The following is a 13,950-nucleotide window of genomic DNA, read 5'->3' on the forward strand; positions in this document are numbered from 1 at the left end:
TCTGCAGAAATAGGAAGGTCGTTGATTATTCACAGTTTCAGGAATCGGATGATGCAGGTATGTTTTGTGATTTCAACAAATCGTATGTTGGCCTGACCAGTGGAGGAATTGCCAGTTTATGTACTTTTTATCATGCTTTTGGAATAAGTTTGTTTGTTTTTAGAATATTTATCCAGATTAATTGTGTCAAATAAAACTTGAACTTGTCTGAGCTTTAGCTTTTTCTTATAAATCATTGATAATAAATGCATGAATAATTTTTTCTTACCTGGTTTTAGAGTCCAGTGCTGTAGTGTGAGACTGTAATCCCAGCTACTAAGGAGACTGAGGCAATTGGATTGCTTGAGCCCTGGCGTTCAAGGTCAAGCCGGGCAGCATCTCAAAAAGAAGGAAAAATCTGCTATGAACATAGTTAAATCTATACCTTGATGGGGGAAGGGCTTTTGTATAATAAAGTAAGATGAGAGTCTGTTTTGTGAAGCAACTTTGGTCTGTTAACCAACTCATCACAGAATAAGTATTCTGTCTTAAATCTTAGTTATAAAAATGTATTTAGTGTTGTGTTCTCATCTCAACTTTTCCAGGTGATTTACTGTCTATTTTATTTTGTTCTACAAAGATTATATGTGCCCTTTGAGAAAACTTAGAAAATGCAGAAAGATATTCAGAAGAATAAAAAAAACCTGACAAGATAATCCTACCTTCAAGTGGTAATACTAACACTAATTAAATTCTTGTTCTATGTGCCAGGAGTTGTTCCAGGTGTTTATTTAATAATTTATTCCTTAGAACAATCCTGTTGATATGGAATGTTTTGTATCATTCTCATTTTACAGGTAGGGAAATCGAAGCAGAGCTAATACTTAAGGTCCCTTTGTTGGCGTGCAGCAATTTTACTTTTCAGCTTCTAGCCTTTTGTGTTTTTTTACCTTTTAAAAATGTAGTCGAGTTTTAGCTTCTGTCCCTGTCTCACTTACGAATATCTGTCTTGTGTTGTTAAAAATGATTTGAGTCAGCACCAGTGGTTCACACCTGTATTCCTGGTTACTTGGGAGTCTGAGGAGGATCGAAATGTGAGGCCAGCCTAGGCAGAAAATTTTCAAGAGTCAATCTTCAAAATAACTAGAGTAAAATGGGCTGGGGTGTGGTTCAAATGGTAGAGTGCCTGCTTGGCAAGCAAGCCTTGAGCTCAAACCCTAATCCCACCCCAAAAAAAGAAAAAAAAAAAAAACTTGAAAATTTCCAAATAATGATTATGATGTTCCATAATGGAATTTATAATGGATCCAACAATTTAATAATTGCTGAAGCTCCAGTTTCTCACCATTGCACATATTGGTGCAGTAAGCAGTTGTGGAAATAATCACCTTTTAAGGTAATGGTGGCTGTCTTTAGTTTTGTTGGGCTTTTGAACTTGGAGGTATTTTCCAGAAGTGACAGGGTATCCAGAGTACAACATATGTATTTAATACTTTAGTTTAAATGTAATTTTGCCTGCTGGACTCTGGTGGCTCATGCCTGTAATCCTAACTACTTGGAAAGCTGAAATTGGGAGGAACTTTCTTTGCAATTGCAGAGCCCTGAGTTTAACCAGTCCCACAAAAAAAAATAATAATAATAAATAAAACAAGTAAATTGTGCTACAATTGTATCATTTTAGGTTTTTTTACTTTCCAAAATGTTTGTAATATGTAACCATTTTGCTGTAATAATTTAAAAAAAAATATGAGCATATTGAAACATGGGGAAATCATAAGTTAAAAGGGAATGATATAAAATGATGTGGTGTTTGGTGTAGATATCTGAAGTGTATACATGTACATGAAGACTATAGAGTAACATGCAAAAATGGAGCTGCACTGAGTGGGATTGGGGTGGAAATTTATTACCATGTTATTGTTATACTGGAGATACATTGTGACATTTACAAAGTTTTTACAATATATCATAGTTGATGAAATAGAACTAAGAAACCTTGTAATTGAGTTAAGTGGGATGGGGAGGGGTTGAGGGGGAGAAATGATGGGGCAATGTAAATAATATACAATATAAGTCTAATCAGAATTGTCACTGTGAATTCTCCTCGTATAAGGAATTATATTCTACTAAAAAATTTACTTTAAAAAGCCATAGTTGAATTCACCCCCTCCATCATTCTCTTTTATCTCCCCTGCCGCCCCGCCCCTCCGGAATTTTTTTTTTTTTTTTTTTTTTTTGTGGACTGGGGTTTGAACTCAAGGCTTCACACTTGCAAAGTAGGTGCTCTACCACTTGATCCACACCTCCAGGCCCGGAAGTTTTTTTTTAATGTAAGAAACTATTTGAGAACTCTTGCCATGCTCACATTTAAATAGCATAAGAGAGAATTAATGTCAATAAATACAGTGGTGATTTTAACATATAGAAATCATAACATAGTTAATTAAATTTGAAAAATGCTCTGTTTAGATGAAGATTATGGAAGAGATTCAGGCCCTCCTGCTAAGAAGATTCGATCATCTCCCCGAGAAGCTAAAAATAAGAGACGATCTGGAAAGAATTCACAAGAAGATAGGTAGGAGATTTGTCTTCTGTTCTGTTTATGCTGTCACCTTTTCAAAATGAGGACAATCTGGGATTTCTAAATTAGTGGAATCTCCATGTACTTAGTGTTCTTTCCTGTTTTGCATATTCTTATTAGGCTGCACTTTTGGGACCACAGGTAAGCCTCTTTAGTCTTGTGGCTTGCTTGGATTCAACCTTGAATCAGAGATGATTTCCAAGAATGCCCTTGCTGCAAATTGAAACTGCTAAACATAAGCAGAAAGATTGTTTAATATATAACCTATGGTTGATACATATTGACACTTCATTCTAGCCATAGCAAAGAAAAGTGACTTCTGTTCAAGTATAAATCACTGGCAAAACCATAACTAAGGCTTGTAGAATCTTAAATTGCATAGTCTACTGAATTTTACTGGCTCATAATCAGTTCTCCTTTGTTAAATAGTTTAATCATTTTAGACATTTTCATTTCCCTTAGTTGTTTTTTGTTTGTTTTGTTTTTGCTGTGCTGGGGAGCAAACCCAGGACCTTGTACATGCTAAGCAAGCATTCTACCACTGAGCTATATTCCCTAGCCATCTTGTCTCTTCATTTTACAAATGCGTTCATATGAGTGGTAACTTAACTGTAAAATAACTACAGGGAGGCCAGGATCATGTAACTTTTACCTCTTTTTTCAAGATATACATACACATTCTCATACTCAACATAGCATAACTTTAAGATCTCTTTAGTGCTGATGGTGGTGAGGATGATAGCTACATTTATGAATGTTATATGTCAGACTCTGTTTTGTGCTTTATAAAAATTATCCTTTAAGTCTCACAACACTTCTATTAAGTTTTGTTAACTTAGTGGGCTTCAGTGATTTAGCCAAGACTATCCAGCAGATAAACAAGCAGGTTTTGAAACCATGCCTGTTGGACCCCAAAGTCCATTTTTTAAGCCATGAGGCTGTACCACTTCAAGATAATACTATTACAGATGGTCAGTTCAAAAAAGTGAATAATATTCTCACTTGTTCTTGTAAGATTCTTAAAGCACTAAAATCACTATTAAATATATGCATTTGTCTATCAGTTTTTGTTTATATTGCTGACTTCTAATTTTTTTAGCTGAAAATTTTCAGAAAATGTGCTTTCAAATTATACCAGTCTTCCAGAGTTTCATAATGTATCTTTAATTTAGATTTAAATAGTAGCCCAACTGTTTTTCATCGTTTTCGCTTACATTTCTCATAAGAATGTACTGCTTATGGCCTGTTACAGTGCCTCATCAGTGTAGATGCATCTAGCCTAGATGGTTTTTTTTGTTGCAACTGTTTGATTTTATTATTCTCTTGTGTCATGGATGATTGAGATAAATATAGTTTTTATTTTCATTTGTATTAGATGCCTTTGTATCAAGTGTCACTGAGCTGCATCCCTGGCCTTTGATATTTTTTCTTATATATTCCTATGAACCAGACCTGTGTTAAGATACCTTTTTCCTTTGGGTCTTTGGAAGCAACTTCTTGAACATAGTAGATAAGATTATGCTTATGCACCAGCATCCCAGTTTGAACATTTTATATATAAAAGAGGTGTTTTTCAGTGTTCTTCTCAAGTCAGTTATCAGAAGTCTTCGTTCATTTAGATTTTTGACGTAAGACTTAGAAGCATTTTCTTTTTCCTTTTTGTCTTCTAGTGAGGACTCAGAAGAAAAAGATGTGAAGACCAAGAAGGATGATTCTCATTCAGCAGGTAGTAAACTATTTTTAATGTAATAGGGATAAATCTATTCACTAAACACTTTAACAAGCAATTTCACATACCAGGCACTGTTTCAAATATTGGGATCATAAAGATGTTTCCTTCTTCAAAGAAGAAGGGAATTGATTCGCCATCCTGGGGTTGTAATACAGAATACATATTCTGAGTCCTACCCTAAGATTTCTGATTCTGTATATCTGGATGGGACTGAGTCTTCATGGGCAATTACAATGTTCAATCCTGGTGACTTTATTGTTGGAGTTTATTTTCAAATTTAACTCTTAAAATTGAGTTTTATTCCTTATTGTTTCTGGATGTGTTAATTTTGGCTAGTATACCCTTGCTTTGGTTTCTTGGATCTCACTGTCAATGAGATCACTGTTTAGCTAATAGGTAGATGGTGGACAAGATTCCACTACATTCACTCCACTGTGCAATTATGTTTTCTTTGCTATTTAAGTATGCTGTGTGGTTGCCAAAATTGAAAAGAAATTGTATTAACCTTTTACACTGTCTCGTGCCTTGTGAACCCTAATTTGAATCTCTTACCTTTATTTCTTTTTTTTTAATTCTGCCCTCCCCCCCCCATTAGTTGTTTGTGCATTTCAGATACATTAGCTCTATACTGATTAAAAGCACAGCTCCTATCAGATGGATTTAGTTTACAGTCTGCAAGGTCTGCTTTATTCTCTAATCGCCTCTGGATAAGATTTTGTCAATGAAAGGACTCAAGAGTATTTTTAGAGTGACAGTGTATGCCTATTATCCCAGCTAGGAAGCTCAGGTTGGCCTCAAACTCAATTTTCCTACCTCATCTTCCCCAATAGGTAGGATTACAGGCATGAGCCACCATGTATGTAGAAACTTCTAAGGATAGAATTTACTCTTTTTGAATGAAATAAGGCTGCAGGTTATATCCTGTATTGACCACTATGTTTGCTTTTTCAGTCAGCCGTCAAATGCAAAATTCTTTGATAATTGCATCACAATAATTTTACATTACAGAGGACAGCGAAGATGAAAAAGATGATCATAAAAATGTACGCCAGCAACGGCAGGCAGCATCTAAAGCAGCTTCTAAACAGAGAGAGATGCTTATGGAAGATGTGGGCAGTGAGGAGGAGCCAGAGGAAGAGGATGAGGCACCATTCCAGGAGAGTATGTGAAGTTAGCTCATATTCTTTGGTCCTTTGTGATTCTAGTTTCTGACCATGATTACTTTTGCTTTTCTAATATGTTAGAAGATGTTACACCCAGTCCCTTAAATTAGATAGATACTCTTTGTTAAAAGACAAGATGTACTGATACCCATTAATGTTTTAAATGATCAGAGATTCCCATGATGGTCCACCATTTCTTATGGATGACCTACTTAAAGATGTTTGTTTCCAAACGCAGACTGACAAGAGAGTATTAGTTGAAACAAGTGTGTTGTTGTGATTTGTTTTTTAGCCTGGCAGAAGAGGATGTAGACCTCCTTTCCCCACAAAAAATATGAACAGGATTCAGATGTTTCATAGGTTATCCAGACTACTTACATGTATTTTTTGTTTTACTAGTACTTTTCTTATTTCATCTATTCAAAGTTAGACCAAAAGTACCAGGTTAATTCTGTTTAGTTTCCCTGAACCAACCAGTACTACATGAAAGTGATGGAAGTATACCAAAAAATCATTTACGTATGTGATAGTTTCAGTTTTTTGATTGTAGTTTTGGTTTGTTTTTGACACAGGGTCTCACTACATAGCCCATGCTGGCCTGTATTTCACAATCTTCTGGCCTTAGCAGGAGTTATAGTGCTGGGATTACAGTTTTGTATCACCAAACCTGATCTGGTTTCAGTCTTTATTCAGATTAAATCTTATGCCTTCTATTTTTCACCAGCTCTTTGAATTAGTCAATCATGTAACTCGTGTGGGGTACATGCCAAAGCCATTTTAAAATGGGGCCAGTGGCAACTCCAACCAAATTGGTAGTGCAGCTGCAAATAGAATCCAGTGGTGTTTGACTCCCAAGTCCCTTTATCCAGTCATTCTTAGCACTCTTTCCTTTTGTTCACTTGGAAGGATGTGTACATTAAGTTGGACGTTGAAATTCTTCTTTCCTCTCAGAAGATTCCGGTAGCGACGAAGATTTCTTAATGGAAGATGATGATGATAGTGACTATGGCAGTTCAAAAAAGAAAAACAAAAAGATGGTTAAGAAGTCCAAACCTGAGAGAAAAGAAAAGAAAATGCCCAAACCCAGGCTAAAGGCTACAGGTGAGCTGTGTAAAAGTGAAGCTAAATCACTGCTTTAAAAAAATTTTAAGAATCAGTACTTTCTCTACATAAATTTTTCATTAGGTTGCAGCATTGCCCTGATACTTAACAGGAATACAAGAAGTCTGAAAGGATTCTGCCTTCTGCAGCTGGACGTGTCACTCACTTATTCATAAAAACTTTAACTCCTTTAAGAGCTTGGTCAGCATAGCATATGGTCAAGTTTAAGCAATGTTTGAGAATGACTATTTGTTTTGGGTATAGTGGGAGAAACACTGTGTCAACATAGTTGTTACTGCTCTGTTCTCCAACCAATCACAGTTCCAACAGCTACTGAAGACTTGAAATTGTGAAAATGCACAGTAATAGATTCAAGTTCCATGATCTATTTCATCCTCTACTGTCAAAATAACCCCTGGTGCTGCCCCTCCAAAAAAGTAGTTCTGGTAAAAAACAAATAAAAAAACAATCCTTTTTGTTTAGTGTGGTTTCTCTGAAGCCGGTGGGTTCTTTCAGATACTGTCCTGGTTGGAGTAGTTTTTAATTAAATCAGAAATATAGATTTGCTTTTGGTATAAGTAGTTTTATTCTGGCAAATAGAATTAGTGATTTTTTTTTTTAACTTCACACTGTTGGGAATGATGTAGCTATCAAAGAATTATTTCACACTTTGGTTTCTACTCAAGCCATATCTTTCCCACTAATGATGATAGTCATTTTTCTATAGCATCCTGTTTCTTTATTAAAAGCATTATTACTATTATACTCTGGTTTGTCTTCAGATCGTATAAATCTTTCTCCTTTTAAAAGCATTACTAGTAACGTAACATTAAAATGTTGGTAAAGTAATTTTGTATAACGAGGTGTGATTGTGCACATCTGTAATCCAAGTACTCAGGAGACTGAGGCAGGAGGATTGAGGTGAGTTCCAGGCCAGCCTGGGATACATTGCAAGACCTTGTCTCAAAAGAAAAAAAGAGACTGGATAACTCTTGACAAAATAGGTTTAACCTGATTTTTTTTTTTTTTAATTTTTATTTTACTCATATGTGCATACAATGTTTGGGTCATTTCTCCCCCCTTTCCCCCGCCCCCTTCCTTACCCCTCCTTACCCTCCCTTACCCCCCCCTTACCCCTCGCTACCCGGCAGAAACTATTTTACCCTTCTCTCTAATTTTGTTGAAGAGAGAGTATAAGCAATAATAGGAAGGACCAAGGGTTTTTGCTAGTTGAGATAAGGACAGCTATACAGGGAGTTGACTCGCATTGATTTCCTGTGCATGTGTGTTACCTTCTAAGTTAATTCTTCTTGAACTAACCTTTTCTCTAGTTCCTGGACCCCTTCTCCTATTGGCCTCAGTTGCTTTAAAGTATCTGCTTTAGTTTCTCTGAGTTGAGGGCAACAAATGCTGTCTAGTTTTTTAGGTGTCTTACCTATCCTCATACCTCCCTTTAACCTGATTTAAACATTACACAGTGTGTACATGTATCAAAACTTCACATGGTACCCTATATAAATACGTAAATTAATTTTTAAAAATGATTGGAAACTGCTGCAGCGTATTGTAGTAATTTATTATGACCTGTTTAGAAATTTATATGTGTACTATAATGCCCACCTTTCTTTAAAAAGTAAGTTGGGATGTTGTTTACAGATACTGTTCTTACAGGATTTTTAAAAAATATTATTTTATAGCTGATTTTTATTTAGACATTTTTTTCTCTTCCCCCTCCCCAAATTATTTTTCTTTTCAGTGACACCAAGTCCAGTGAAAGGCAAAGGGAAAGTGGGTCGCCCCACAGCTTCAAAGACATCAAAGGAAAAGACTCCTTCTCCCAAAGAAGATGACGAGGAACCAGAAAGTCCTCCAGAAAAGAAGACATCTGCAAGTCCCCCACCTGAGAAATCTGGGGATGAAGGGTCTGAAGATGAAGCCCAGTCTGGGGAGGATTAAAAGTGATAATAGTTTGGGGAGAAGTTTTATTAAAAAAAGAAGAAAAGAGGGGGAAAAGAGAGCCTACTTAAGATAGAACATGGTTTTGGCTATGGCTTGAGTTACAGGCTTACAATGCTTTTTTCCATTTGTTGAAAATAACCTCTCTCTCTTTCTCTCTCTGAAAATCATTGTATGTTGAAGTGTTTAAGTTACCTTTTGGTCTGTTAGTCTTCTCTTTGCCACCCCTCCCCCCTTTTCCCAATGAAAGCCATGTCAAATTAATCACTGGATTGACTGCTTCATCTTTTTATTTTTTTTATTGGAAGGTATACCACAGTTGTAAAGCAATAAGATTTGAGGTGAACACTATGGAAACTTTGTTTTCTTTTGTTTTGTTTTGTTTTTGCTAAAGAGTAGCAAGTTAAATAGTAATCAAAATGCAAAAAGGTGTTAGTTAAAAATTATTGCTTCTTCCTCTGCCTGGACTTTTAAAAATCATTTGTCATCTATATGAGTTTATATGTCTATATACATAAGTATAACTGTCTAAAAAAATCATGACTCTAAACTTCCACTGATGAAGCAGGTAGGAGATAAAGATGAATTCTGAATTGTTACTAAAAGTACTCATATTTTTTACCTTGGGCATGGGAGGGAATGGGGTTGGCTGATCTTGTTTGGGGTGTGGGTTTTCTTTTTTTATTTCATCACTTGTTATCTCAACAAGACTTGGAGCCAGTGATCCTTTCATTCTGCTTCAGTCTTTAAGGAGCTTAAAAAATACAGGGGCTGCCAAACTGAATTCACCCTTGATTTCATATTTCATTCTCTAATGCTTCATGTTTTTAAAATGTATAGTATGTATCCTGTTTTTTGGATAAGATTTTACCAAGGATCAAAAAAAGCAAAAGACACCTTAGAGTTTAAATGGCAAGATGAATCTATATAACACAGTGGATTTCTTCTCATACTGACAATGTTTAGGTTTTTTAAAGAAATAAAATTTCAGTTAATGTGAAGCTCAGTCACAAAGGGTTGAGATTTTTTTTCCTTTGTTAAAACAGAGTTGAAATTCTTTTGTGCTATAAATGAGCATTCAGATCCCATGAACCACGCTGTTATTATTTGGGGATAGAATATTTTTCCTTTTTATACTCCAGTCTTCCCTTTTCTTTGTAGAAACATGATATGAAGTACACCTCTCTGCTTCCTGCTGCTACACAGAGTGCCAGTGCATACCCTGTCCCCAGTCCCTACCAGTTCTACTAGAGGACACTATTTTTCTGGCTCTTCACTTACTGCCCAAATGAGAAGTATAATGAATGCTGCTTCTATGCTGTTGAGTTTGTTTTTGCCATAGTTTGCTTTTGCTTAAGGTCTTTTTGTCTGACCCTCTAGCTACTGTTTGTGTTTCTCAAAGCAGAAGACAGACTCAACAGGATTTCATAAAACATGCATTTTACGATGCCCCTGTGCTGTTGAAAACAGACTTTTTACATGCCTTAGGAAAGCAGCTGGGAGATAGATCTATAGGTTTGATCTTCCATATCCTGATACCGTGAGCTAATGGGAGCAAAGTTTAGAGGTCCTAGTATGCCAATAAACTGAAATTTTAATGAAATTTAGTTTCTGCATTTTTCCTGCATTTAATGTAGATTTGCTTCTCCAATATCCTACTTTTGTAGTTTTTTTCTTTTAAGTTGACAGCATGTTTTTCTCAGACAATGTGGCTTTCTTGCAGGTATTCTTAGGACAAAGGGTTATTTTAGGAATATTTTTACTCTGGTTTTTAAGACACTTTAAAGAACATTCTTAACTCTTGACTTTTTTTTTTTAAAAACAAAAAACAAAAACACCCAGTGGCAGAGAATTATTTCATTGTTGCACTGTGTGTTAAGGAATGAGTTAGGAAATTTAGTACATGACCAAAAATACAAGACTTGAACATAGCAGAGTTGGATTATTATCTACATGATGGTTAAATTGATACTTGTGAACTTTGTTTTGAGGGTATTAAGGATTACTGTGTTTGCTTCAGTGGGGTTTGTTCGGATATCCATTTTTAACAACAAAAAAGTCTTTGTGTTCATAAAGTAAAAAAAACCTACCAGTGTTGCCAATAAGGCACTTCTATTTTTTAGGGGTTGTATGTAAGTCTTGCATTCCCAGTAACATTTTGGCTTCTCTTAGGCTATGTTTCATGAGGATGTGGAGAGGGGTCTCTTTTTAAACTTGCCTCAATTTTTTTGTGTAATTCTCTTTATACATTAATTTGTACCAACATCTCTGTGATGTATGCACATACTTTTATGCGTTTGATTGGGCTTTTTGTTTAGGGTCCCTTTTAAAACTAATTCATTAGATAAAATATATATTCTCTGTTTTCCATACGCTGGATGAGGATCCGTGTCCTCAAGTGAGATGGGCTCTGAATGACTTGTTTTCTTCACTTACTATTGATCATTTAAGATACTCTAGTCTTCCCCTCAAATCATGCATGCAAATAGGACAGTTACGATGACTCAACTGGAAACAGATGCTCAGTAGTCAGGCTTGACAATGACATCAGGATGCTTTACAGCTATAAGCCAGTAGTGACTAGCCATTAACGCCTTCCTTGACTTAACTCCCTCTTTTTTTTTCCTAGTGTGCTGCTGGTGAGGTGGCAATAGTATTCACTGTCTTATTTTGCAGTGCTCAGGAAGAGGGTCATTAGCCTTGAAGGTGCTTGTTTATGTTACCTGAATTCTCTAAGTTAGCTCTGCTAGGTTTACCTCTAATAATATAGATCTCAGCAGCTATGTTGCCTAAAACTACATTCTAGTTCTTCAGATACTTTTATCCAGCCTTCCTCCCCCAAATAGAAATGGGTAGTTTCTGTCCTGCTGGTTTTAGCCCTCTTCATCTCAGATCAGAATTGAGGGAGTGGGCCCAAAGGATAAATTTTAATTTCAGTAATGATAAATTTGTCCTGCTTTCTAAAATGCCCTCCCTTTTCATATCTCCCATTTCCATATTGATTCCATAAAGGAAAACTAACGAGTGTTTCCTCCTTTAAGGAGGCAGTGAGAGGAAATCTTTTGATCTTGAAGAATAGTCATTTTGTTCTCTTGAAGAAGCTTTGAGAGTGATTTTTTTCACAATAACTGGTTTGCCCCAGTTCAGTCGTCAAATTTAATACTTACTCTTGGTATTGGTTTGAATAGCATTTTCTTACGGATAACAAATGGAATGGATTGAGGTTATAATCTAGTAAAATTTTATACTCGTGAATATGGTCATCTACGCTGAACTTGACACTTTCTTACAATTGTTCTTTTCATATCCATGAACATTCAAGTAACAAGTGGATTTATGAGTGTTGATTGGGGAAAGGAAAAGTGCTTTTTGTTAAACAGTTCAGTTTAGGAGCTGCTGTGAGTGTTAGAAAGGCAAGACAGGAAAAGCTTTATAAAAGATCATAGACCACTGTTGGTGTTGTAAAGTGTGATTGGCAGTTTGTGTGGTTCTTTGCCTACATCACCAGTAGTTACACTGAAAAGAAAAAAATCTCACCTTAGGAGTTTGGAAAGGAAGAAACAGGCTATGGCCTTTATAACATTTAGACTGAGGTCACTTAAACAGAAGTAATACACATTTCTGGCTTGAGGGTAGAAATGTGTCCTTTTCCCTGTGGATGAAGCTGAGTTTACTTGAAAATCAAGAGTTGGTTTATTGTTTGAATTTTGGGACATCAAGTTGTTGATAGCAAAGTTTAATTTTCAACTCATTTTGCCTTTGTGTTGGATTAACTCGATACCTGATTCTTTTTAAATATTAAATATGTAAATTACACTTTTGTTCAAAGCCTAATTCACACAATTCACAGTGGTGCTGATCGTAATAACCACTATTGGGAAAAATCCCATATACCTGCCTGTTGCCATGCCAATAGAGTGACTGAACTGGTGACATCTGTTTGAGCATGCTCTGTGTGGCTAGTAGAATGCCACCATTGTGCAGACACTTTGTACATCAGGGGTAAGGGAGGGTTTTCTAGATTATGGGGGAGGGTAAAATTGGGACTTTTTGTTGTTCCCTTTTTGATGAGGTTGGGGATAGTACTTGGCTTATGTCCTAAAACGAGATGTATAAAAACTCCTCAAGTATTTTGTGTGTGTGTGTGTGTGTGTGTGTGTGTGTGTGTGTGTGTGTGTGTGTGTGTTTGTACATTTCTGGTAGTTAAATCTTTGTTTTCTGGAAATTAGTGATTTCTTTTTTTTCCTCCAGAAGTATTTGTTAACAAAATTTGTAAATAAGAGCTCTACTAGTCTGTTCACCATGAACGTGTTGCAGCAAACCTTTATACAGAGTTCCTGAGAGACTTAAGGAAAGACTTAGGACTTGCCAGGTTAAGCAGCAGCCAAGTTCTCAGTAATTGTTTGCTTTGATTCATCTTTTAGACTTCATTTTGCCAGCTCTAAAACTCCCCATCTTCCTTGATTTTAGTCCTTAATCTTTTCGGTTCTGAGCAGGGAGGGTAAAAGAGGAACCTGCTTAACTGCATTAACTAATTAGTCTGTGGGCTGAGACCAGGGCATCCCTTTCTTCATACTGCAATGCCACTAGATACATGATCAGACGCCAGAGGGTTGGGCATTCTTGCAATACCTTAACAATGCTGAAATCTGCAGCATGGTACTTAAGGAAGTTAAAGTTTGAATGTAACCACTTTATTTAAAAGTTTTTTCTTTAATTTAAATGAAATGGGGTTGAAGTGAACATGGTTTTGTTGACCATGTTGTGAATTATAGATACAACATGCATTGGTAGAATTCGTGTGATGGTCTTTTGTGATACCTAATTTTTACATATCCCAGTCTCTGTATGTATCTGCATAGACAAAGAAAAAACAAACTCCTGCTTTGCTCTTATTGAAGGGTTTCCAGGACTGCGTGTCTGCTCCTGAGCTTTGTTTTAAGTATGTGTGTCCTTTGCTTGTATTTTGTATTAAAAATAAGAATAAGAACCCCTTATTGTTGAGCATGTTGGCATTGTCCCCTTTATTATTTTTTTTCCTCTTTTGGGGACATACGAAGCAAGTTATTCTTTTTCTGTATCTTTTTTCTTTTGTAAACTTTTTTTTGTTTTGTTTAAAAATGGCTTTATAAAAGGGCTTTTATAACCCAGATGTGTGCTCTGTGTACTTCTTGTAATACTTGAAAGCAAATACTCTGACCTATTCAAATGATTAACCTTGGTCCCTCAGTTCTCAGTCTAGCTCAACTTTGGGAGAAAACTTGTTTCCCAAATAACTTAGAAATGTTAGCCCCTGTTGTTAGGAAAGGAAATTACATCTTACCTCAGAAGTCAGTACTTAAGTGCATGGAATCAAGAAGCAGTAGGTTCACTAGTTTGATGGAGTAGGGGAGGACTGGACTGGGTGTGTGAGGATACCTAATTAGCGTTTTTCCTTG

The 13,950-nt window shown here is 36.0% G+C and overlaps 1 protein-coding gene across 2 annotated transcripts in view; it reads left to right on the top strand.

Annotated features, from left to right (window-relative positions):
• Window positions 1–13,662, top strand: part of Nucks1 (nuclear casein kinase and cyclin dependent kinase substrate 1) — a 33,593-nt gene extending 19,931 nt beyond the window's left edge. Inside the window, exons 2-7 of one of the 2 annotated variants that reach the window (XM_020177455.2) lie at window positions 8–57; window positions 2,449–2,554; window positions 4,231–4,286; window positions 5,301–5,453; window positions 6,410–6,556; window positions 8,313–13,662. In XM_020177455.2, coding sequence (XP_020033044.1) covers window positions 8–57; window positions 2,449–2,554; window positions 4,231–4,286; window positions 5,301–5,453; window positions 6,410–6,556; window positions 8,313–8,512 — 712 coding nt within the window. In that variant the 3' untranslated portion in view covers window positions 8,513–13,662. Of the gene's footprint in view, window positions 1–7; window positions 58–2,448; window positions 2,555–4,230; window positions 4,287–5,300; window positions 5,454–6,406; window positions 6,557–8,312 lie in introns of both variants that reach the window. The other variant, XM_020177446.2, reaches the window with a different exon arrangement.
• Window positions 13,663–13,950: the final 288 nt, after the last annotated feature.

Source organism: Castor canadensis, chromosome 11, assembly GCF_047511655.1.
Source record: "Castor canadensis chromosome 11, mCasCan1.hap1v2, whole genome shotgun sequence".
Taxonomy (NCBI): Eukaryota; Metazoa; Chordata; class Mammalia; order Rodentia; family Castoridae; genus Castor; species Castor canadensis.